Here is a 26,054-nt window from a genome sequence, read left to right on the forward strand (position 1 = left end):
TATGTAAAAATTTTGTAGATAGATTTGTGCTTTAATCCTTACAAATTCACCATAATGTTACAAAGAATAATCAATATCCACATAATTTTTTTTTATCATGCACAAATATTCTTTTATTGAAAATAATTATTAAAAGCAATCACTCAACGAAGATACAACGTTAAAGTTAGACACTTCTCAGGAATATAATTAATATCAATGTCAATGCTATTTTTCGGTAAAAAAAAAAAATCAACGTCTTTCATATCATAATAGTTAAATATAAAATTTATAACAAATTCACAAGTGGGACACATTTATTAGATTGAGCACATTCTTGTTTTTTTTGGACAAAAGATTGAGCACCTTCGTGAGGGTCTACATCAGTTTTTTAGTTTAATGATAAAAAAATTAAAAATATAACATGTTGCATGATTAATTAATTTAAATACAATAAAAAAGGGAAAAATGATTATTTAGTGCATGCAAAAGCGTAGACTGAAAACACGCGAGGAAGGTGGCTGGCAAGGCAAAGGTGTCTGAATTCAGATCATATGGTTGCATGGCGTGATTAATGGTTACTCGTTCGAACGTGCTTGCCTCCTCCTTGGTGGGTCCCACCACTATCTCTTCTTCTTCACAAAATCTCTCTCACGCAAGCTTCACATAATTAGCTATCCCTCTATTCCTTTCCTTCATTCATTCATTCATCCATTCATTTCACACGCAATAGTCTCTCTTCATTCTCCATACCAATATAGGATCATCATGTGTAAGCCTAAGAAGAAATTGTTGGCAATATTCATTTGGTTAGGGATTGTGGCGCTCTTGAGCTTCTTCAATGTGATAAAGTGCCAACACGTCGTCGCCGATGACTACGATCAGATACAAAATCCGGCTGTTCTTCCCCTCGTCACGCAGCTTGTGTACTCTCGAATTTCCAATCTTACCTCCTTTCTCAGTCAGGAAATTAGCCGCAGCTCCAGTTTCTGCGTCAAAGATCCGTGAGTATCTTGTTTTCTGGCTCGTTCTACACCTGTTTGTTAATTTGGTACTTCTGTATTATCAGAAGAGATTCCACTGCACTTCTTTCTGAAAGCTTGTTTTAATTCTATTATGAAACTTTTTTTTTTAGTATGTTTGTCACAATTTCATAGATCCCTTTTATCAATGAACTTGTCCCAAAGGCTTTCTGATTTATATTTTATTATTGATGACTCTCACCCATTTTTGGTGTGATTTATAAATGACATTAAGAAAAAACTGACACATCGAAAATTCTTTTTTTAAAAGCGTGAGGTGTTTTATAGATAACTTATTAATATTAATTATTCATTATTAATTTAGATCCTTTTATGGCGTGGGTCTGGAAAAATTCTTGTGCGCGCTAATATATGGCTACTCTTCATTTTTTTTTAATTTTTTTTAAACAATGACTTCTTTCCAATTTTAGCTCAAATATTGAAAACAAAAAAGGAAAAAGAAGAAAATAATAAGAAAGCAACTTTATTTCATCATGCAATATATGAGATGATTAATTTCTTATGAACCTGTATTTGATATGTATTTGTAGGATACTTTGATATACGCATCTCATATTCTAATATTTGTAACATGATTTTTTTTCAACAATTTTTTACTATATCACTTCAAAGCTTAAAAAAACACTTTTTATTTTGATTAATTGTTATAAATATCCTTGTATTATTTTATAAATTCTTGTTTAAAAAGCAGAATACCAATAAAATCATAAAATATTGAAATATATATTATAAATGTCCCTATGCTTATATTCTTCAATTTTAAAAATTTTCTGCATCGCGGTGTCATATTGGATACTCATACTTGTACCTATGCAACCTGGCTAATTTCTCTGCAAGTCCAGCCATCGGTTGGGTCCATATGTACTAAGTGAAATTAAAAAAATAAAATCTTACTGTTACCGCAATTTCATCTTATAATTCTGTCTGTATGGATTTGAGCGTGAAAACCAACTCACTTATTTTAGGGAAGCTGAGTGGAATCAAGCGTTTAACTTCTCTTCAAATTTGGACTTCTTGACTTCTTGCATTCGAAAAACCAAAGGTGAGTTTCAGAACGTCACTGCTTGCTTGCGTGGAAGTTAATCTTGTTATGGGATATATTAAGATCAGCCGCGGGTCTGAAAGATAAAGTATTGATTTTGTTTAAAAAATGCACTTCAAGAATATATGATTACGTGGGATCATCTTTCATTCCAGCAATTGATAGTCTTCCATTCACAATATGATTGTCTATCTTCCATTCCGTTCAATAAAAGCAAGAATGAGGATCGAGCAGTTATTGTTTCTTGCCAAATTTGGATAGTGAGAATTGAGCAGCATTAATCCTCTGAATTTTTGTTCTTAGAGAGAAATCTGTGTCACTTTTAATATTATGGTTTGCAGGAGATATCACAAAACGCTTGTGCACAGCAGCAGAGATGAGGTTTTACTTTAATAGTCTCTTCGAGAGTTCAAAAGCCAATTTCGTAAAGCCTAACGAGAACTGCAATTTAACCTCATGGGTCTCTGGTTGCGAGCCAGGATGGGCCTGTAGTGTTGGCCCACAACAGCAAGTTGACCTTCAGAATTCAAAGGAGATACCTGCCAGAACTACAAGTTGTCAAGCATGTTGTGAGGGCTTCTTTTGTCCTCATGGCCTCACTTGCATGATACGTAAGTATACGAGAATTTTTTAGAAATCTATCTTCATCACTGATGACTGGAAACCGCTTCTGCATGACAATAAACCAACATCTAACTGGACTTTCCTGCACCCTCAAGCTGAGTCATGTACTAGTATTTTTAAATGTAGAAGCCCCTCAAAGAATTTCCGAATAGAGTGAGGGGTATATAGAAATGTGCTGGGGATTCATATATTGTGGAACTTTAATTACTTTATACTGGTCTATAGAATGAAAAATTGCCAATTCATTTGTTGTTTCTGGTGAATGATGAGATGTTTCGAGTAAGTCTTGCTAGAAAAGCACTCGCTTATCTCACTTCTTTTATATAGTTAAACTAAAAGTACCACATCGATTAATTCGCAAGCTAGACAACATTAACTCTATCATGCATAAATGTGACAGAGTCCTCCCAACAGTTCTGAGCAATTAATCCCAATGGCATAATATGCAAGAATAATAAAATATTGAGATATACAAGCACGAAGCTTTCTCTAATGCTTCAAATGTTTCTTTATGGCATATGAAACATTATTCTGGAAGCTTGCCCGCTAGGTTCCTATTGCCCTCTTGCAAGACTCAATGAAACAACTGGTGTATGTGAACCGTGAGTTCTAATATGTTGGTCTCAAGTTTTGTTTTCCTCTGGGGTTATTGATTATGTTCTCTGTTTGACGTTAATCTATTTATTACTGCAGATATATTTACCAATTGCCTCCAAGTCAGCCGAACCATACATGTGGAGGAGCAAATATTTGGGCCGATTTTACTAGCAGTATTGAGATATTTTGTTCTGCTGGCTCATACTGTCCAACAACCACCAAAAGAGTCACTTGCAGTAGTGGGTATTATTTTGTCTCAGAACCTGGTTCTTGTTTACAACCTGCTATAACAGGATTCTGGAAGAAAGTAACTAGGGATCTTGGTAGATATGGAGCCAGAGGCCCTAATGTTGATTTGTAATAATATCAACAAAAAATTTTAAAGCTGCCTCTGTCCATAATTCTGATTTTTATTCGTGCTCTTCATATTTCAGGCATTATTGCAGGATGGGTTCCACGTCTGAGAAAAGTAAGGTTCCCGAAGAATGGTGAAATATTGGTGCAAAAATTTTATATTTAGTCTCAGATTAGGTAATCAATTTCCTCAATATATACATGAATCACGTATATATGACCATTCGCTGATTGTTTTGTAGGATGTTTCAAGTTGAGTTCATGTAATTCAAAAACAGCAACTCAAAATCTGCATGCATATGGAATTATGCTCATCGTAAGTTGTTAGTTCAGAACAAGAATAGCTGGACTTTCATTTAGACCAGTAACCATTTATCTTCATTGGCCACTGATTATTTAAAGGAGAACTGCTAAATTTTATGTCTAAGCTCTGATGCCAAATATAAGCTTGGAAAAGTTTCCAATTCTTTGTGCTTCCATTTTTCCACTCAATTTACATTCTAAATTATATGGTATATTTCAAAGATGAGCTTAAAACCGTGCACAAGACATGTTACGGACAAATATATAGATAGACATGCACACAGAAAGACCATGTTGGTGGAGGTTGACACTTGACACTCTCCCACTGCTTATGCAGGCTGCTTTGAGTACTTTGCTACTCATTATTTACAACTTTTCTGACCAAGTTCTCACAATTAGGGAAAGGCGAGCGGCTGAATCCAGAGAAGCAGCAGCTAGAAGTGCAAGGAAGACAGCAAATGCACGCCAAAGATGGAAATCTGCAAAAGATGCCGCTAAGAAGCATGCCAGTGGGCTGCAAACCCAACTATCACGCACATTTTCTCGTAATAAGAAGGAAGCATCACATTCAGGAAAACTTAAAATTTTTCAAATTTTGGATCAGGAAACTTCGGAAACAGACGTTGAATTTTTGCCGGAACATTCTATCACTTCGTGCATGGTTGTTCCTTCATCTGCAGTGCCAAATGAAATGAGAAAAGAACAGAACTATCATGCTAAGAAGCATGCTAGTGGGCTGCAAACCCAACAATCACACAAATTTTCTCGTAATATGAAGGAAGCATCACATTCAGGAAAACTTAAAATTTTTCAAATTTTGGATCAGGAAACTTCGGAAACAGATGTTGAATTTTTACCTGATCCCATCACTTCATGCATGGTTGTTCCTTCATCTGCAGTGCCAAATGAAATCAGAAACGAACCCAGTGACCGGATACAGATGATGAATGAGATAGAAAATGACCCGGACATTGATGGCAACTTAAATGTTGAAAGTAAAGAAAAAAGTTTCACATGGAAAATGCCCAAGGGGAAACAACTGAATACTCAAACCCAGGTTTTTAAGTATGCATATGCTCAGCTTGAAAAGGAGAAAGCACAGCAACAAGAAAACAAGAATCTTACCTTCTCTGGAGTAATTAGAATGGCCATCAACAGTGAACAGAGAAAAAGGCCATTAATTGAGATTTCTTTCAAAGATCTGACTCTCACTCTGAAAGCACAAAGAAAGCATATATTGAGATGTGTTACTGGTAAAATTAAACCTGGACGCATTACCGCTGTCATGGGTCCTTCAGGTGCGGGCAAGACAACATTTCTTTCTGCTCTAGCCGGGAAAGCACCTGGATGCACAGCAACTGGTTCAATTTTTATAAATGGAAAGAATGAATCTATCCGCTCCTACAAGAAAATTATTGGCTTTGTGCCACAAGATGATATAGTTCACGGAAACCTAACAGTGGAAGAGAACCTTTGGTTCAGTGCACAGTGCAGGTATGGCACATTGTTAGACAATCGAACTGCAGTACTTTTTACACTTTATTCATTTTCGCCTTGAAAAATTACGCAGTTACTTTCTGCCTGTACTTGCTTTGAATTGTAGTTTAACTTCTTAATCCTGGATGAATTTTTTAGCCCCAATAATTTGCTTTCTTTGCCTCTTCCTTAGCTTGTCCTGATCTGTCCTGCTTACAATTTCCGTGCAAATTATTTTGTTTGATTGTTTATGTTTGTATACTCTTTTAACAAAATCTCATTGCCATTTTAGGCTATCCTCTGACCTGTCAAAACCAGATAAAGTTCTAGTTGTTGAAAGAGTTATTGAATTCCTGGGACTTCAGTCAGTGCGAAATTCCATGGTTGGGACAGTGGAAAAGCGAGGAATTTCTGGAGGCCAAAGGAAACGTGTAAATGTTGGGTTGGAGATGGTCATGGAACCTTCGCTTTTGATCTTGGATGAACCCACATCTGGTTTGGACAGTGCATCATCTCAACTCCTTCTTAGAGCACTTAGACGTGAAGCTCTTGAGGGGGTAAATATTTGCATGGTCGTGCACCAACCCAGGTAACGTTTAATTCCAAATTTGCATCATTAGTGAAATGGCTTTCGTTTCTGTACCAGTATTCTTTATATACGACTGTGGCTTGTAAGAAAAAGAAATTACATATGCGTAGTTCTTAATCAGTAATTCAATCGAGAGTTGTAGAGCCTCTTCACTTTTAATATTTATCGGAACTTTCCCTTATTCTTATCTGAAGGAAAATTAGATCATATACTACTTATTATAAGCTTAAAATTTTGTGTTGTTTCTCCAAGTTTGGGTTTTCTTGTGCCATGGTATTCGGTGCTGGGTTTAATTTGATGCCATGAACCAGTTTGCACCATATTAGGTTGTCATAACTACTTAGATGGTCCTTGCTAGATTTCTGAATGAGCATTAGATATGTGGTTCATTATAGGCATAAATATTACTGTCCGTGCTTTAATTTGGACATAACATCAATGGAGCTAATTTCCCTTCACCACCACCACCACCACCCTAATCATCATATCTTTGTTATTTCTATTTTTTTGTTATTATTGTTGTTATTACTATCATCATTTGGCAAGGGAACTGCTTTCCTTTCGATTGATGGTTTGGCTTTATGCTTCAGCTATGCCTTGTTCAAGATGTTTGATGACTTAATTCTACTGGCAAAAGGTGGTCTTACTGTCTATCATGGATCAGTCAAGAAGGTTGAAGAGTACTTTGCAGGTCTTGGGATCAATATCCCAGAACGGATCAATCCTCCAGACTACTTCATTGACATTCTGGAGGGTATAGCAGTGCCTAGTGGAAGCTCAAGCGTGAGCTATAGAGAGCTTCCAATTAGATGGATGCTTTATAATAACTACCCAGTACCTTTTGATTTGCAGCAGGGTGTATCTAAATTTGATATATCATCCCAGAGTGTAAACACGGCTAATCAAATGGATCCTAATGGTTCTGGTCATCAGCAAACCTTTGCTGGAGAATTATGGCAAGATGTTAAACACAATGTGGAACTGCAGGGCAAGACGATTAGACTTAATTATTCGAAGTCCAAGGATTTATCTGACAGGAAAACTCCTGGTATGTTTAAGCAATATAAGTACTTCCTAATAAGGTAAATCATCCAATGAGCTCCCCACCTCTTTTGCTCTTTTTGACTCGGAAGTTGTATTTTCCAGCTGATTTATTGATTTCCTCTTTAATGTGTTCATTTTTATCAGAAGCATTACAATATCCTGGTTGAAATACTTTTTTCTTTTCTTATTTTGGGAAAATTTTGCATGATAAGAGTCAAAGGATTTTTGATGCTGTGTCTATTTTCATGATTTGGCTTTCCAGCCATGCTTCAAGATTCTTTGTAATTCAAGGGAAGTTTACATTGTGAGTGAAGAACTGGAACGAAAAGTACTAATAAAGCCTTTTCTTCTGGACATATGATGGCCTTTTTCCTTTTCTTTTTGCTCCCTATATGCTGTCTTTCTGAATCCAAATCCATGAAGTCATGTGACAATTTAGGGAGACTCTAATCAACATTATCCCACTCTCCAAATTATATAACAATTTCTCCTCTCTATTATATCTCTGAATAAACCAATGTCATGATTTGTTACAAAGAGTGGAGTGGTTTATCTTCCATGTTAGGAATAATAAGAACGTTTGTCATAGTTAGCGGTTACTTTTATTGAATGTAGTTTGTTATTATGTAACTAAATATAAATAAATCTCTCGATCTAGTCTGGTCAAGTATGAGCTGGAGGAGTTTAGAAGGGTGTTCACTCTTTCTCATCAACTAATTTTATTAATTACTATTGTGGAATTTGAGTGAAAATATTTCTCATTAATGTAGAATATTGAAATACAACTGGGTACTTATACACTAGGATGAGAAAATAATAATAATGACTAATAACTAGTAATAAAGACTAATAAAGCCTAAGAATATTTACAACAACAATAATATTTACAATAAATGTCTAATATTTTCACATTCCTTCTCAAGTTGAATTATAGATGCTAATTATGTCCAACTTGCTTTTGCAATTCTCATCAAAAGTAGGTCCAAGTAACCCTTTAGTCAAAACATCAGCAGCTTGTAACTTGTAGGCAAATATGCAAGCATAGAATTCCTTCTTTCACTTTTTCTCTGATGAAGTGTCGGTCGATCTCAACATGTTTAGACCTGCCATGTTGTACTAGATTTAAGGCCATGTTTATGACAGCTTTATTATCACAGTAGAGCTTCAATGGTGAGCTTGCTCTAACCTGCATCTCATTCAAGACTCGTTTCAGCCATAACTCCTTAGCAATTCTTTGAGCTAAAGCTCTCAATTCAAATTCAACACTGCATCTAGAAACAACTCTTTGCTTCTGGCTTCTCCATGTCACTAAATTTCCCCCCACACAAATGAACAATAGCCAAGGTTGATCTTTGATCTTTATATGTTCTACCCCAATTTGTATTAATGTACATTTCGATGGATCTTTGCTCATGTTATCTAAAGAACAAGCCTCTAGCAGGAGTACCTTTTAGATATCTCAAGATTCTATACACTGCCTCCATATACTCTTTATTGGACAACTCATATATTGATTAGCTACACTGATAGCGAAGGCTATATCTGGTCTTGTATGAGAGAGATATATTAGTTTTCCAATGAGTTTATGATATCTCTCTTTGTCAACTGCTTCTTTTTCTTTGACTTCCTCTTCTTCTTTACCTTCCTCATTTACCTTAAGCTTCTTCTTTGGTTTTTTGATCTCAATGGATGTTTCGACAGGTCTGCAACCCAACATACCTATCACCATCAGGAGATCAAGTTTATATTTTCTTTGAAAACATAGATTCCTCTTCTTGACCTGGCAACTTCCATTCCAAGAAAGTATTTTAGCTTCCCAAGATCCTTGACTTTAAATTCCTTTCCAAGGATAGCCTTTACTCTTTCTCTATCTCCTCAAGGTGATATCTAATAAGTATTATGTCATCAACATAGATAATAATGATACATTTCTTGCGTCCCTCAACTTTAACAAACATTATATGATTCGACAGAGCTTGCTTGTACCCTTTAGACTTTAAGACTTTTGAGAATCTATCAAACCAAGATCTCGATGATTGTTTCAAACCATATAGAGACATTTTTAATTTACAGACTTCAGTTTCTCTACCTTTATTAAACCCAGAAGGTAGAGTCATATAGACTTCTTCCTTCAACTCTCTATTTAGAAAGACATTTTTGATGTCAAGTTAGTAAAGAGGCCACTCAATATTAGCTGTTACAGATAACAGGACTCTAATAGTATTCACTTTTGCTACCGCAATAAATGTTTCTTCATAGTCCAGGCCATATGTTTGGATGAATCCCCTTGCAACCAAGCTTGCTTTTAGCTTGTTAAGGGTTCTGTCAGCCTTGTATTTAGGAGTGAACACCCACTTACAATTCACTATTCTCTTTCCTTTAGGTAGCTAAACAAGTTCACATGTTCCATTCTTTTTTAGGGCCCTCATTTCTTTTATGACAAGACTCCACCATTTAAGGATGCTTAGAGCTTCTTGAGACAGTCTCAGGTATCTTTACTTTATTAAGATTAGTAATAAAGGTACAATATTGAGGAGAAAGTACATTGTATGGACAAATCTCTCTATTGGATGGAACGTACATGAGCGAGTTTGCTTCCTCAAAGCAATAGGAAGATCAAGATCAATAGATTTACTTATTTGTTCTGTATCATCCATCTTTAGGGTTTCAAAAGTTGCCCTAAATTCTAAGTCTTCATAAGCTTCTACTTTAAGAGCTACCTTTGGTTCTAATTCTTTAGCGCTTTAGGTACAAGTTGCTCATTGTTTTTCAATTTCTATTTTCGAGTGTAAACAAGAAATTCTCCCTTTTATGGTTTTTTTGCATCTCCTCCTCTCTACTTATTTTCCTCATGTTGTGGCATAAGAGGAGATGGTGGTGCTAGTAGAATAGGTGAAGGTAACAGCTTAGTTGGTGTAAACGATAGTTCAAAGAGCATAAGTTCTTGGTTAGGTTCTTGATCCCAAGTCTGAGATTGACCTATGTTCTCCCCCTGAATCAAAGAATTAGGATAGAATGGAGTATCGTCATGAAAGGTGACATCAAGGCTAACAAATGTGTGTAGCAAAGCATTTGTATCCTTTCTGTGTAGCAAAATAGCTAAGGAAAATGCATTTGATAGCTCAAGGTTCAAGTTTGGTGCTTTGGTGGTTATGGACAAAAGTTGTGCAACCAAACCCATGAAGAGGGAGATTAATTTCAATATGGGATGTTGAAAAAACACTTTGTAATTTGTGGAGAGGAGTTTCAAAGGATAAGATTTGACTGGATATACGGTTATTATGTAGGTTGTGGTCAAAATGGCATCCTCATAATAAAATTTTGGCACATTACAAGTAAACATAAATGCTTTAGCAACGTCAAGTATATGGAAATTTTTTTTTCTTTCGGCAACCCCATTTTGTTGAGGTGTATGGGCATAAGAACTAGTATGGATAATACCATGCATTTGGAGGAAAGTACTCAAAGATTGATTAAAATACCTAGTGCCATTATCGGTGTGTAAGAATTGAATGGTAGTGTTGAATTGGGTTTTGATCATGTTGAAGAAATTGATAAATGTGGATGCACCCTCAAACTTGTTTCATAAAAGATAGACCTAACAGACATGAGTGCGGTCATCAATGAAAGAAATAAACCATGTTGTTTTAGTATGGTTAGGAGTACGAGAAGCTCCCCACAAATCACTACGAATGGTTGTGAAAGGTTTGGTGGGTGTGTACGTGGCTCTAGCAAAGGAAGTTTTATGGTGTTTGGTAATTTCACACACTTCACAATGAATATAATTAACATTCAAGTTTGGACAGAGGGTTGGAAATAATTGTTTAAAATAATGAAAATTAGGGTAACCCATCCTCTTATACTATAACATAAAGTTATTAATTGTAGAGATAGATGCAGAGTTATACTAATAATCGATGAGTTACCTGCTCGAGTGGAGACTTCAAAATAATAGAGCCCTTCATATGCCTTAGCACTTTTGATTGTCGCTCTAAATGATAGGTCATGAAATACACAATGGGATAGAAGAAACTTAATATAACAATTTGACTACTTAGTCAGTTGACTAATGAAAAGTAAATTACAATCGAGCTTAGGCACATGTAGTACAGATTCCAACATTATGAAATTTGAAATTCAAATACTCCCTTTTCCCTGTTATAGGTGCTAATGAGCCATCAACAATCTTGACTTTAATACTCCTAGCACACGGGGTGTAAGTGGTAAACAACTCATAACAATTAGTCACATGATCGAAGGCTCCAGAGTTAATGATCCACACTGTTTTATTTCATGACATTGTTAGAGCCTAAAGAAAGTCCCCCGTTTAGCCACTGTTGCTATGTGTAGAGACTTGGATTGGGTAATTTTGATATTAGAGAGTACCCACAAGATTACTCTGATAAATATAATAATTTTTACATAGTAGAGGAAAAAGGAACACCACATCCTTATAAACAGAGAGCAATCACATAGACAGAAGAAGACAAATATGAAAAACAAGTTGCCTAGACCTAAGGCACATTGGAATCAGATTGGAAATGTCATGGCGGCAATAGAGGAAGGCATCGTTAGCCGCCTTAGTCCTCCCCGTGCTCCCACGTGCCACCTAGCACTCTTTAGAGTAGAATCTTCAGTTGGTGTGTGGGAGTGCCACACACCATTAGCCACTATTGAACTCTAGGGTTGCACTTATCGGAGCCTTGGGCACCTCCCTAGCCAACGGTAAGATCCAAAACATCCTTTACCACCATGAACAGCAGCCGCCAGAGACACTCCAAAGGCCACATCTAATGAGACATACCCAGAAAACACTAGATGCCCTTAACCAGAGACCTTAGATGCATAGGCTCTGATACCATGTAGAATTTGAGTGAAACTATTTCTCATTGATGTAGATTATTAAAATACAACCAGGTACTTATACACTAGGATGAGAAAATAATAATAATGACTAATAATTAGTAATAAAGACTAATAAAGCATAAGAATATTTATAACAATAATAATATTTACAATAAATATCTAATATTTTCACAGCATCATTGTGCCCAAAAAAAAAATCATTAGTATCAGTAAGACTATTTAATCAGACAAGTATGACTATTTAATCAACAAGACTATTTAATTAGAGAGAGATAGACACTATGATAGGTTCCATCTTATTGGTGAGGCCTACCATATCATTATGTCCATCGCTCTCTCATCATTAAGAGTTGAAAAAGATTCATATCTCAAAAGCCCTCAGATGGGCTATGTATAATTTGATAACTATATGCCTGTTCAGTTTGGTGCCCGTGCTCTTTATTAAGTTGTGACCAAAGTATATTTTCTTTTGTTAGTTGCCAGTAAATTACATCTCCCAGCCTCGATATTATTTCAGGGTCGGTAAGCAGAGACTGCGGGAAGCTAGTATTCAAGCTATGGATTACCTGATTTTATTGCTTGCCGGAGCTTGCTTAGGTTTGCTTACAAAAACAAGTGAACAAGCGTTTGGTGTAGCTGGGTACACATACACTGTCATTGCCGTCTGTAAGTTTATCTAGTTTTATATTCTTGGTCTGGGAATTAGACCCTTATACTATTTTCTTTTAGTATATATTAGTTGAATTTATTCTGCATATTAACATGTTATCATTCATGCAACAAGTGTTATTATATGTGGAAAAAATATACCACCAACCTAAGATATTCATTATATATACCCTTTAGTAGTAATATTTCAGTGTACGGTCGGATACAAAATTTCTCATTTATGATTAAATTTTTCACGACAAACGTATTACTGAGCAATGTTTGAGATTAAATTCCTTGGTTATGATTAATATTCTAAATGATCTTTTTTCAATAATACTCAATTTGAAATAGCTTTGAAATGTTTTGAAAAAAAAAAATTATTTGCATGTAAGAACTACATGAATAAGATGACAAGAAAATATAAACATAAAAATACTAAAAAGTTAATCAAACAAAGAAACATTTAAAATGTTTCTATTATGTAAGCTTGATTTTTTCTGTTATACAATCTTGAATTTAAAACATTGAAATTAAATTTATACATCATAAACTACTCAGAAAGAAAAAAAAAACAATAGACAATCCGGTTGTTTTTTTTATTGAAACTTATGTTTATCCTTTTTTAAAAACAGTAGATAGCAGTAATATCTAATATAAATTATAAATTATATAAATCATAAAATTGATCTTCAATCTGATGAATATACTACTGGATTGCACAAGTAACTTGGGTCTCTATAGCCACATCAATTGGCTTACTAAAAAGAAAATATGACCCGTAATCATATTCTTTTTATTCGGCCAAAACACCTTTGACCATAATTGAAGTTCGTTGGAATCAGTAAATCAATATATATATTACTATATTGCATTATCCCAAAAAAAAAAAATTACTATTGCTCTAAACTAATTAATCTACTCTACTTACGTTGTACGTTCATGTCATTAGTGGTTTATTCTCATTTGTTATTGTTAATTTCAGCTCTTCTATGCAAAATAGCAGCCTTGAGATCATTTTCTCTGGATAAAATACACTACTGGAGGGAGAGAGATTCCGGCATGAGCAGCTTGGCCTATTTTCTCTCCAAGGACACAACTGATCAATTTAATACAGTGATCAAGCCTCTGGTTTACCTCTCCATGTTCTATTTTCTCACCAACCCAAGATCGTCTTTTGCAGATAACTACATCGTGCTTCTCTGTCTTGTATACTGTGTGACTGGCATAGCTTATGCATTGGCCATGTTCTTTGAACCTGGTACTGCCCAGCTTGTAAGTATCAGAAGTTGTCCACAGTTGAAAATTTCTTAAATACATTTGGTCGACAAAAAACTTAAGAGACCAAATCAATCATAGCAAATATACCAGAAATCACTCCCATGAAGAACATACTGATACACTTTGCTCAAGATATATATATATATATATATATATATGACATACTTTCATATCGATCAAAGATTGCTTTTGCTTATCAAATAATTTTGGAAACCAGGTCTGCATAATAACAAATTCTTGACACAGATTATCAATTCCCCGGTTATTTGACTTATCATTTTACTTTCATCTCCCCTTTAACATGTAAGATGCAACTCTTTCTTGCAGTGGTCAGTACTTCTTCCAGTTGTTTTGACGCTTATTGCGACAAAACAAAAGGATAGTGAATTTCTGAAGCGTATCGCTAATGTCTGCTATTCCAAGTGGGCTTTGCAAGCATTTGTTATTGCAAATGCTGAGAGGTATTTTTCTTTTAGAGATGATTCATAAAATTACACGTCTCTTGTGAGATGCTTGAAGAAATTAAAGACCTGCATAATGCAAAATATTAATAATTGAAATGAGAAAACAAGGAATTATATATAAATTTTGTCTTACATATATATATATATATATAAAGTAATGTAAAGTATTAGTGGTTAGCGTTAAACTTCATCAATTTCAGATCCAAATCCACTCACACATTTGGCTATTGAAAAATAAACCGGTCATATTAGAACCTTAGGTGAAAACTGTTGAGTTAAGCCATCGTTCTTTCAATAATCAAATAATAAACTTTTCAAGAGATTGCATGATTCGCATCTAAGTCAACTTTTTTTTACAGATAGTGTAGATATTGCTTATTATGTTTACATGGTTCAGGTATCATGGAGTATGGCTCATAACTCGATGCGGATCACTCAAGGAAAGTGGCTATAATCTCCATGATTGGAACTTGTGCGTAGTAATCCTCATCTGTATAGGCATAATTAGTCGAGTTTTGGCATATTTCTGCATGGTCACTTTCCAAAAGAAGTCCAAGTAACACCACACTTCAAGGATCATGCAACAAGGTACCATAATTTTGCCTTTCACAATTAGTTTAGGATTCTTAATTATTTGGACAGTACTTTATCATCTAAGAATGACCCCTTTGTGGGGGTTTATATTGTAAATTTGTAATCACTCTTGTGATCCTATTTATAATGGGAAGAGAGAATAAGTTTTAATTTTATTTATAAGTCATGTTATTATATTTTTATCATAATTTTTTTATCTTCTATTAAATATTTATGAGGAAAAATATGTATATTTAATAGAAACAAAGATAAATAAAATAGAATTAATAAATTTTAAAGTACTTAATTATGATTTATAAATAAAATTGGAACTACTTAAAGAATATCTATCTATAATCAGTGACTCGCCAATTGTAATATTAAATTGACTAGTATTTGCTCTCTCATCATTCTCGCTTTGTCTTTATAATTTATGGTGGAAGAACTATCCAAGAGTGCCTTTTATTAAAAACTTTCCAAACAAATTTCATTTGTTAAAATTATCTTTAAAGTAAAAATGTTAAAAAAAAATTACATTATAATAAACTCGATTTTGACATAATCGATTATAACCAAAATTAATTTCCAAACTTTCACTTCAAATACACATTAAAAAGTCACTCTTTTTAGCCTTTCTTGTATAAATATAGTAACAAAGACACTCGAATATATTTTGGTCTATTCTTTACACACACTGTGCTCGCTCTTTTTCAATGAATTCGCACTTGAAAATAACATAATTGCTAACCATAATTGTTACAACTTACACGCCATTATATTCTGTTTTTTTTTTTTTGTTTGGCCAAATATATTCTTTCATTCTGCAAGCCTTCGTAGTTCCTTCTCTGAAAATGATGATTTTCTTTCATTATATACAACGTATAATATTCGTCACTCTTTGAATGCTGACAGTTTCAAGAAAAACAAAATGTGATTTTTTTTTAAGAAATTAAAAAAAATTAAAAAAAAGGAAAAGAAAAACTCCAACACGAAAAATCTCGTCGCGAAAATCAGAGGAGTCACCGAGGTGCTAATGAGACAGTCAGGTCAATAGCCGTTCCCATACTCTCGGCCCACCTCTTCGAATCCAAGTACAGTTTCGATATAAATACTGCAACCCGACCCATATCCGGCCTCTCACTCGGATCTTCTTCCACGCAATCTAACCCGACCCGAATCATCTCTGCTGCTGCTTCCACCAGAAACGAATCCTTCAGCCGCTTGTCCACCCATTTCCTCGCGCCACCTTCTTCCGCCATAGCTAACCTCGCCGTCTCCACCACACTCATCCTTCTATACCCACCGTCGTCATCGAATTCGTACTTCAACGCCTCTTGCCCACTGAGGAGCTCCAAAATCACGACCCCAAAAGCGTACACATCCGATTTCTGCGTCGCGATCCCCGTTGCCAGATACTCCGGCGCCATATACCCTCTCGTCCCTTCCAGTCTCACCGTCCGGCTACCGGATCTCTGCAGCTCCTTCAATTTCGAGGAATTGGAACTGGAAGGTGTTTCGGCGGCGACAATTTCACCGCACAATTCCGAGGTTCCGAAATGACAAATCCTCGCGTTTAGAGTATCCTCCGTGATGACGATGCTCGAACTTTTGATATGGTTGTGCACGAAATTCGAATTGAGTCCGGAGAAATGGTGGATGTAATCTAGCCCGTGGGCAAGATCAGTGGCAATTTGCATCCGAGAAAGCCACGTAGAGAGATCAGTGAAGCTGGGATTCAAACGATTTCGAAGACAATCAGCGAGATTCACACCCTGAACATAGTCATACACAAGATAAATGGAATTACCGGAGACCGATGCCCCGAGAAGTTTGATCAAGCTACTATGGTGGCTCCGGCAGATGACAGCAAGCCGATCTCGGAGCTCCGGCATGTCCATGGGACGGCGAAACTTGCGCTGGAAAACCAGAACATCCTTGTTGCGAATGGAGCATCTCCAGGACGAAGAAGAAGATGAAGAGGAGTGTTTTTGGGAAAGGAAATTCCCAGTGGCGGAGGAAATCTCGGAGAACTCGTAGATATGGGGGTTATCAGGCAAAGAGTCCTTAAGGCTAGAGAGAGAGGAAGCGGTGGAAACGGAGGAGCCCTTAGACCAGTCCTTGTAGTAGTAGCTAGTGGATTCTGTGGTGAGCTGAAAGGAAGAAGAATTGGGACGGAGATTATTGGCGGTGGTATGAGGCGAAGAAGAAGATGACTGGAAGGTGCGAGATCGACGGGGCATGGGTTCGGTCACGTTTGTGCTGCTTTTGGACTTGCACATCGAGAGGTTGAGGTAGAGGAAGAGGCGGAGGCTAACGTGTGCCGGAGGGCGAGACGGGTCATCACAGAAAAGAAAGTGGTCTGGTCTCTGTAAGAAGGAGTTGGAGAAGGAGGCTGCGTCTGAGAGTGGCGTGGCGTAATCTTCCAATGGGCGTCGATTCGTCCTTGCTTACGTGTTGCCGACGCGAAGACCATGGAAGGGAAGTGGCGCCCACTTCAGAGGTATGTTTTTTATTAAAAAAATTTCAAACCTCACATTAAAAAATTTAATTATTATAAAATTTATTGACAATACAATTTAATTTAATTATTAACAAATTTTATAATAATTAATTTTTTTATATAAGGCTTGATTATAATTTTTTTTATTTTAAATTTCATGGCACATTGTTTCTAGATTGTACTAGTACATTTTTTAATATGAAAAAAATAATTATTTTTATTTATAATGGAAATTATAAATTTTAAAAAGTATTTGTTACGTTTTGTTTAAATTTTTTTCATAAATTTAATATTTATTTTTACTAAAAAAATTACTTTATTAATTATAAAAAAATTATTCCAATTTCTTTTTATTTTTAGATATAATTATTATACTTAACTTATTTTTTTTAAGCTACATGTGTTGATTAATTTCTCTTATATTTAAAAATAGAGGGAGTACTCTATAGGCTGAGTTGGAAGAAGTGTCAGTGCAAGAAGCAATTATGTGGCTGCAAAGGTTTAGGTGTAATTGGTATTCCCAAGAGGACAAGAATACCAAGTATTTTCATATTATGGTTAATAATTGCAAGAAAAGGAAGCGGATTGAAGCTCTTAAAGGGGAAGATAATAATGGATTTATGATAAAGAATGTTTGAAAGGAATGGGTACAGACTATTTTACAAGCCTCTATTCAAAGACATCGCCTTCTCCTAATCACATTGTTTTTGGAAGGAGATTTCCTACAATCTTGCAAGCGGAATTACATTTGTTGGGAAAGGATATTACTCTACAAGAGGTCAAACAGAATTTGTTTTCTATGGGTCTCTCAAAGCCCCGGGCCTTGATGGCTTAAATCCTTTATTTTTCCAAAATCAATGGGAATTAGTGGGGAATATAATTTTTCAGCTGGTGTAGTAGATTTTTGAACATCTTGATTTGGTAGGAAGAATTAATGATACAAATATTGTTTTAATTTCGAAGATTGAGAATCTGGAATCAATGAAAGACTTTCGTCCTATTAGTCTTAGCAATGTCATTTATAAAGTGACTAAAATCCTTACCTCACGGTTAAAAACTGTCATGCCTAAGGTTGTGGCCCTTAATCAGTGTAGTTTGTCCCTGGAAGGCAAAGTACAAACAATATTATTGTTGCTTAGGAAATTATTCATTCTTTTCGAAAATGTTCAGGAAAGAAAGGCTTTATGGCCTTGAAGATTGACTTGAGAAAGCTTATGATTGAGATAGATGGGGATTTATCATCCAATGTTTTAAGGAACTGAATATACCTAAAGCATTTGTGAATTTGGTGACTAAGTGTCTCTCTACTGCCTCTATGCAAGTGTTATGGAATGGTAAAAAGGGGGAGAAACTTACCCCATCTAGGGGGCTAAGGCAAGGAGATCCAATATCTCCTTATTTGTTTGTGTTGATTATGGAGAAGTTAAGACACTTAATTCAAGGTGAAGTGGAGAATGGCAACTAGTTACCTTTCGCTTTAAAAGGAATGGGATTGTTATATCTCATCTATTCTTTGCAGATGATCTTTTACTTTTTATTGAAGCTAGCTTGGATCAAGCTGGGATGATTAAAGCTTGCCTTGATGATTTTTGCAGTATATCAGAGGAAAAAGTCAATAGCAATAAATCTAGGATCTTTTTCTCTGAGAATGTAGGGAGAAGTAAAACTACAAAGATAAGTAATTTCTTGAGATTTACATCTACGACAGATCTGGGGAAGTATTTAAGTGTACCTTTACTACATAAGAAAGTCACAAAAGCTACATATCAACATGTGTTGAACAAGATGGAGACTCATCTTTCTTCTTGGAAGGTAAATTCTTTATTTTTAGCAACCAGACATACCCTAGTTTCTTTTGTGGTTGCTGCTATCCTAACATACAGAATGCAATCTATGCCTTTACCTCTTAATACATGTCACGAGATTGATAAAAAGTGTAGGCAATTCATATGGGGGAATATGAATAACTAAAGGAAGATGCACTTAGTACCTTGGGGAGATATGTGTCAGAGGAAAGAAGATGGCGGTTTGGGTCTGAGGGAGGCTCATAAACAAAATAAGGCATTCATGATGAAACTTGGTTGGGGTTTGATTAAAAGAAGGGATGCATTATAGGTGAGAGTTATGAGAAAGAAGTATAAATGTGGAGACAATGTGATATCTACTGTTGAAACTAGACAACGTGCTTCTAGTGCTTGGACAGGAATTTGTGATGCATGGCTTGACACTAATAGCATGGCAGTTAGGTCATAGCACTCATATTAGATTTTGGAAAGATCATTGGCTACCCCACCACGAGGGACTATTATGTTACTAACCTACTGTCTGATGAAGTTTGTGAGGAGACAATAGATAAATACATTAATCCCTCGGGCAGCTGGAATAGACATAAATTTAAAGACTTTTTGCCATTGATTGTGGTTAAAGAGATTCTTCGCATGAGAATTTCACCTGATGAGGATGGAATACGGTGGAGATGGAATAATAGTGGTGAGCTTACTATTGAGTCTACTTATATAGGCCTATCCCTTACCAGTAATATGACTCGAAGAGGCTTTTGGAGGAAGTTATGGAAGGCTCCTATTCCTCAAAGAAATAAAACTTTCTTGTGGGTATGCAGTCACGGTAGGATTATGATGAACATGTTTTATGCTGTCAGAAGACTACAGACAGATACCTTATGCGCTTTATGTTTGCATCACAGGGAAGATATCATGCATGTGCTCCGTGATTGCTACTTAGTGGAGGGATGTTGGGAGAGAGTGGTGCCTTTGGAGTGGAGATCTAAATTTCTCTCTGTAACACCCTCAAATTTATAGACCGATTTTTCGCAAATCATTAATTCAACAAATCATTTTTTTTATTTTTTTTTATTGAACCCTTATCATGGTAGAAAAATTTCTACCACGATACATCCAAGACAATATACCACAGGTCTTAAAATATCTCAAAAAAAAACAATTAGAACCATGAGGGATAGACATGATCTTTATAGCATGTTATTCAAATCAGATCATAAATCAAGAGGGACAGACATAATCCTCTTGGTCATATAAATACTTTTAATAAAAAGGATTAGAGTTTACATGCTTCACAAAGAAGATATGTCCTAAGTTGGCACAAGATACATTGTATAATCTAAAATAAGAGGCAACGTAAAAGATGGTGTCTCATACACCACAGTTACACCTCTGGTGCTTTCTCGGCCGGACTCGCTCCTGTAAAAATATTAACCACGGGGAATGAGACTTAAAAGTCTCAGTAACCAAAATTAATATGTAATGATGCATGCGGATGTAACTAATCATGCGATTGCTAAGTGGGCACACAAAACATTTAACCGAACAATACTTTCAAACAAACCGAACAAGTATTTAATTTGCATGACTGCACCTTATATCCTCCTTTCGCCATGCTCGGACGCCAAATCACCCGGCCAAAGGTGAGTTGGACCAAGCGACACGCCACTCATTGGGTCCAATGAGGGCTTACCACGTGGTAATAATTAACCGAACAGAAATTCCCATTAACACCATACATTAAAATACCCTGACAAGTCATGCATCATTCAAATATCCAAACAGAAATATATCCGAACAATAATATCTCATCATGATAAACAAAAATAAATTTTTAACCCACTTGGCAATGATTTCAAACAAGTATATACAGTATTTATTTTCAATAATTCATAATTTTTCCAAACAACAAAACAACACATAACCATTCACAAACACACCCATCACAACACATTAATAATGGTTACCTTGTGTCTTGAATAACAAGTTCCCCTTCACAACTCCTTTTTCACCACTATCTTTGTCAATATAATCTACATAATTATTTCACAATACTATATATTAATTTTACATTAAAATAAATAACTCTAATTTAAAGAGTTAGAAAGTCTTAAATCTATAGTCCATATTAACACTAATTTAAGATTTATGCCTCATTTAACTTCCCAAATTCTTTTCTAAAATTCTCGTACCCTAATGAACTATTTTTTTTATCCTCAATTCACTTCTAGTATCACAATTTCATCCTTCTACATTCTAAAAATTCATCCAAAAATAAATTAAAAATTTTAGAATTATCCTGAAGCCTCAAATCACCTTTCTATAACCTCAAAAATACCTATTCATACTTAAATAAATATTTAATAATCATAGGTTTATCCCTACGTCTCAGATTCCACATAAATTCAACCATATAGATCTAGATTTTAACTCAAAAATTCTTAAACATGAGTTTCAACCTCAAGAAAATATTCTATAATATTTATTATATCCCTAAGAATTTTAACCTATATTTTTAATCCATCATATCATCAGATTAACTATCCTATAGAAAAATCCTAATCAAAATATTTACTCTATCCTACAAAATAATCATATCACTAGAAAGCTAATATTATTTAGAAAATAACTATAAAATTAATTTTGTAATTAAATAAATTTTTAAATGCTAATCTAAACAGGAAAGTTAGAACATACCTGAAGAAAAAGAAAATAATCCCCCCTTGTGAGAAAACGCCGAGCAACGTGAGAGGAAGAGAGAAAAATAATATAAAAATGGGATTGTGAGTCCCAAAATTATATTAAAAAAACTATAGGTTTGAATTTAATTATTCAAACCTTTGGGCCAAAAGTTGCAATTTTCTCTAAATTGCATCTTAGCCTCTCATGCTTCCTAATGCACACACCCCCTCCTTTTTATACATGAAGGCACCTCTTCTCTTCCCTCATCTAACCAATGTGGGACTTAGAAACAACAACCTTCCACCCCTTTTTTTTTGTTCCTTCTACCTTCTCTCTTTTTTTTCAACACATACATAAAAAAAATTATTTATGTATTATATCTTAACTAAATATTGCTTATGTGGTTTTAAATTTAAATTTTTAAATTCATAATTAAATACCTAACCATAATATTATTTCTAAATAACCTCAAATAATATAAATTCCTATTATTATCATTTTTTTTCAAAACCTAAATTCCACAATTTCTTTATTATATAAAAAATCAGGATGTTACAATTCTCCCCTCCTTTTAGAAATTTTGTCCTCAAAATTTAATAGATAAGCATAGAAACTATGTACCTAAGCAAATAAATGTGGATAATCTCGCCTCATACTCTCCTCGGTTTCCCAAGTAGCATCACCTAGGGCTCCACCCTTCCAAATCACCTTCACGAGTCGGATGGTCTTATTGCGTAGTTGTTTGTCCTTAAAGTCCTCAATTCGCTCCGGTTCGGATCTAAAGGTCAAATTCTCCCTCAATTCTACTTCTTCAGGTTCAATAACATGGGAGGGATCCGGGTTGTACTTCTTCAACTGTGATACGTGGAACACATTATGGATACCTGCAATCTGTGGAGGTAATGCAACTCTATATGCAGTAGATCCAATTCGCTCCAAGATCTCATACGGGCCCATAAATCTAGGTGTCAACTTCTTTGCCTTAATGGATCTACCAATGCCTGTCACTGGAGAAACCTTCAAAAATACATGATCTCCTACTTCAAACTCTAACGGCCGTCTCCTCTTATCAGCATAGCTCTTCTGTCGGCTCTGAGCGGTTAGCAATTTTTGCTTAATCATTGCAATCTTCTGGGTGGTCTGCTCTACAATTTCTGGACCAATGATACTCCTCTCACTTAATTCTGTCCAACACAAAGGCGATCTACACTTCCTTCCATACAAGGCCTCATAAGGCGCCATCCCAATACTAGAATGATAGCTGTTATTATAAGCAAATTCAGCTAATGGCAAATGATTATCCCAACTACCTGGTAGTTCAATGGCACAAGCTCTCAACATGTCCTCCAAAGTCTGGATCGTCCTCTCTGTTTGTCCATCTGTTTGGGGGTGGTATGCGGTGCTAAAACTCAGTCTGGTACCCATAGCCTTCTGTAGCGCACCCCAAAAGTTTGAAGTGAACCTTGGGTCACGATCTGACACAATTCTAGAGGGTATACCATGAAGTCTAACTATCTCCTTAATGTATATCTCAGCAAATTTCTCTAATGTAGAGGTAAACTTGATCGCCAAAAAGTGAGCTGATTTGGTGAGTCGGTCTACTATCACCCAAATAGCATCCTTACTCGAGGGTGTTCTTGGCAGTCCAGTGATGAAATCCATGGAAATATCATCCCATTTCCACTTTGGAATATCTAACGGTTGCAGTGTTCCAGCTGGCTTCTGATGTTCTATCTTTATCTTCTGACACGTTAAACATCTAGAAACAAATTCAGTTACATCTTTCTTCATTCCTGGCCACCACCAACCTCGCTTCAAATCATGGTACATTTTAGTTATACCGGGATGAATTGTATATTTGCTCCTATGAGCTTCTTCTAAAAGGATATTCCTCAATCTTGGATCATTAGGTACACAAACTCTACCTTTATACTTCATCACTGTGTCCTCAGAGATGGTAAAATTTGGGGCCTTACCTACCACTATCTCCTTCCTTATATTCCTTAAGTAGTCATCACTCTGCTGTGAGACTCTGAGATCTTCCCAGAATTTGCTCTCAAAGTCTGCTACCTGGAGTGCGGCCATTTGATGTTCAATCACATCTACTGGAACATCATGAAAACTGTTCCACAAATGATATTCATGAACCATCAAATGTGCAGCATGAATAGTCTTTCTACTTAAGGCGTCAGCTACCACGTTAGCCTTACCCGGATGGTAATGTAATTCAAAGTCATAATCCTTCAGAAATTCCATCCATCGTCGCTGCCTCATATTAAGCTCTTTTTGATCAAATAAATACTTCAGGCTCTTATGGTCACTGAAGATTTGAAACTTAGATCCATACAAGTAGTGTCTCCATATCTTCAGAGCAAACACAACTGCAGCTAACTCCAAATCATGAGTAGGGTAATTTTCCTCGTGTGGTCTCAACTGTCTGGAGGAATAGGCAACCACTCGGTCATTTTGCATCAAAACACATCCTAAACCCTTTAAAGAAGCATCAGTGTACAGAGTGTACGGCACCACAGGGTCAGGAATAGTCAATACTGGAGTAGTGGTTAACCTCTTTTTCAATTCTTGGAAAGCAGCTTCACATTTGTCAGTCCAAATAAATGGGGCATCCTTCTTAGTCAGCTTAGTTAAGGGCATCGCAATTTGCGAAAATCCCTTAATAAAGCGACGATAATAACCTGCTAAACCTAAAAAGCTTCGTATCTCTGTAACAGATTTTGGCTGTTCCCACTTCATCACTGCATCAATCTTGCTAGGATCCACCGCAACTCCGTCTCTGGACACAACATGGCCCAAAAACTTTACTTCTTGGAGCCAAAATTCACACTTGTTTAATTTGGCATAAAGCTTATGTTCCCTCAAAACTTGCAAGACGATTCTTAAATGTTCACCATGAGCCTCCTCATCCTTTGAATAAATAAGAATGTCATCAATAAACACTACTACAAACTTATCTAAATAGGGTCGAAAGATCCTATTCATGTAATCCATGAATACCGCAGGAGCATTCGTAAGTCCAAACGGCATCACCATGAATTCATAATGCCCATATCTCGTCCGAAATGCTGTCTTAGGTATATCCTCTGCTCTTACTCTCAATTGGTGGTACCCTGACCTTAAGTCAATCTTTGAGAAAACTGCGGATCCCACAAGCTGATCCAGCAAATCATCGATTCTCGGAAGTGGATATTTGTTCTTGATGGTTACTTTGTTCAATTGTCTATAATCAATGCACAATCGGAGGCTTCCGTCCTTCTTCTTTACAAAAAGGACTGGAGATCCCCAAGGTGAAACACTCGGTCTGATGAAACCCTTCTCAAGTAGCTCTTCAATTTGCTTTTTCAGTTCCGCTAACTCTGAAGGGGACATCCGATAAGGAGCCTTAGAAATTGGCCCTGTACCGGGTACCAATTCAATTGAGAACTCTACCTCGCGCTTTGGGGGTAAACCGGAGACTTCGTCTGGAAATACATCCGCAAATTCTTTGACAATTGGGATATTCTTCACGCCTTCATCAATCTCAGCTTGGATAGAGAAGAAAACCATGTAGGCCTGGCAACCCTTCTTCATACATCTATCAACTTGCGCCGCCGACAAGAAAACATGATCTTGAGTCTCGACTGGGGTCACCGACAAAGAAGATAAAGACACACTCCTCTCTCTACAATCTAGGATAGCACCATTTGCAGCCATCCAATTCATTCCCACAATTACATCCATACCTCTCAGTGGTAGGATAATTAAGTCCATAGTTGTTTTCCTATTTTTAAACTCGACTACTAGGTTAAGGCATGCCTTAGCAGTCCTTACAGATTCTCCCGCAGGAGTAGACACATTCATATCAAAAGGTAAAATACACACAGGCAAATCAAGGTTCTTTACACAAGTTTCAGAAATAAAAGAGTGTGTAGCACCCGAATCAAATAGTGCAACAATATCATGATGAAGGATTTTGATGTTACCTCTAATGGCATCTGGGGAGTTCATGGTGTCCTGAGTAAGAGCAAACACACGGCCAGAGACAGTAGGATGTTGGGAAGGGTTCTTCATATTTGAGCCCTGGTTGTCCCCACAAAACTTTGCAATGTGACCGGGTTTCCCACAAATGTAACAGACCCAGCACTGTCCGAAATGACGACGCCCGCATTTAGTGCACTGTTGAGAGCTCGCTGTAC

The 26,054-nt window shown here is 36.0% G+C and overlaps 2 protein-coding genes across 5 annotated transcripts; one reads left to right on the plus strand and one right to left on the minus strand.

Annotated features, from left to right (window-relative positions):
- The first annotated feature begins 710 nt into the window (after positions 1-710).
- On the plus strand, positions 711-15,036 carry LOC129295116 (ABC transporter G family member 24-like). 4 transcript variants are annotated; one of them, XM_054933596.1, is made up of 14 exons: positions 711-983; positions 1,988-2,064; positions 2,406-2,675; positions 3,227-3,290; positions 3,382-3,528; positions 3,720-3,754; positions 3,882-3,955; positions 4,280-5,436; positions 5,711-6,007; positions 6,598-7,089; positions 12,435-12,583; positions 13,551-13,840; positions 14,174-14,307; positions 14,708-15,036. In XM_054933596.1, the coding sequence occupies exons 1-14, from the start codon at positions 748-750 to the stop codon at positions 14,868-14,870; spliced, it is 3,585 nt and encodes a 1,194-aa protein (XP_054789571.1). In that variant the 5' UTR covers positions 711-747; the 3' UTR covers positions 14,871-15,036. The 4 variants fall into 4 exon arrangements, 3 of the variants coding, with proteins under 3 accessions (XP_054789571.1, XP_054789575.1, XP_054789581.1); XM_054933600.1 differs by lacking the exon at positions 1,988-2,064; XR_008589522.1 differs by lacking the exons at positions 14,174-14,307; positions 14,708-15,036 and having other exon boundaries at positions 6,598-7,055; positions 13,551-13,691.
- Positions 15,037-15,486: 450 nt separating this feature from the next.
- LOC129285069 (receptor-like serine/threonine-protein kinase At2g45590) lies at positions 15,487-17,318 on the minus strand. Its single transcript, XM_054920617.1, has one exon. The coding sequence runs from the start codon at positions 17,160-17,162 to the stop codon at positions 15,903-15,905; it is 1,260 nt and encodes a 419-aa protein (XP_054776592.1). The 5' UTR covers positions 17,163-17,318; the 3' UTR covers positions 15,487-15,902.
- Between the last annotated feature and the right edge of the window lie 8,736 nt (positions 17,319-26,054).

This window comes from Prosopis cineraria, unplaced genomic scaffold, assembly GCF_029017545.1.
Source record: "Prosopis cineraria cultivar Desert tree isolate PC_DT_omini unplaced genomic scaffold, ASM2901754v1 PC1, whole genome shotgun sequence".
In the NCBI taxonomy this organism is placed as follows: Eukaryota; Viridiplantae; Streptophyta; class Magnoliopsida; order Fabales; family Fabaceae; genus Prosopis; species Prosopis cineraria.

What these genes read in the sequence shown, in the direction of transcription:
- LOC129295116 (XM_054933596.1), top strand. Translation starts at nt 748, where the DNA reads ATGTGTAAGCCTAAGAAGAAATTGTTGGCAATATTCATTTGGTTAGGG. An exon ending in TATAAGTACTTCCTAATAAG is followed by an intron (nt 7,090 to 12,434) that starts GTAAATCATCCA and finishes ATATTATTTCAG; the next exon opens with GGTCGGTAAGCAGAGACTGC. An exon ending in GTTATTGCAAATGCTGAGAG is followed by an intron (nt 14,308 to 14,707) that starts GTATTTTTCTTT and finishes TACATGGTTCAG; the next exon opens with GTATCATGGAGTATGGCTCA.
- LOC129285069 (XM_054920617.1), bottom strand. Translation starts at nt 17,162, where the DNA reads ATGTGCAAGTCCAAAAGCAGCACAAACGTGACCGAACCCATGCCCCGT.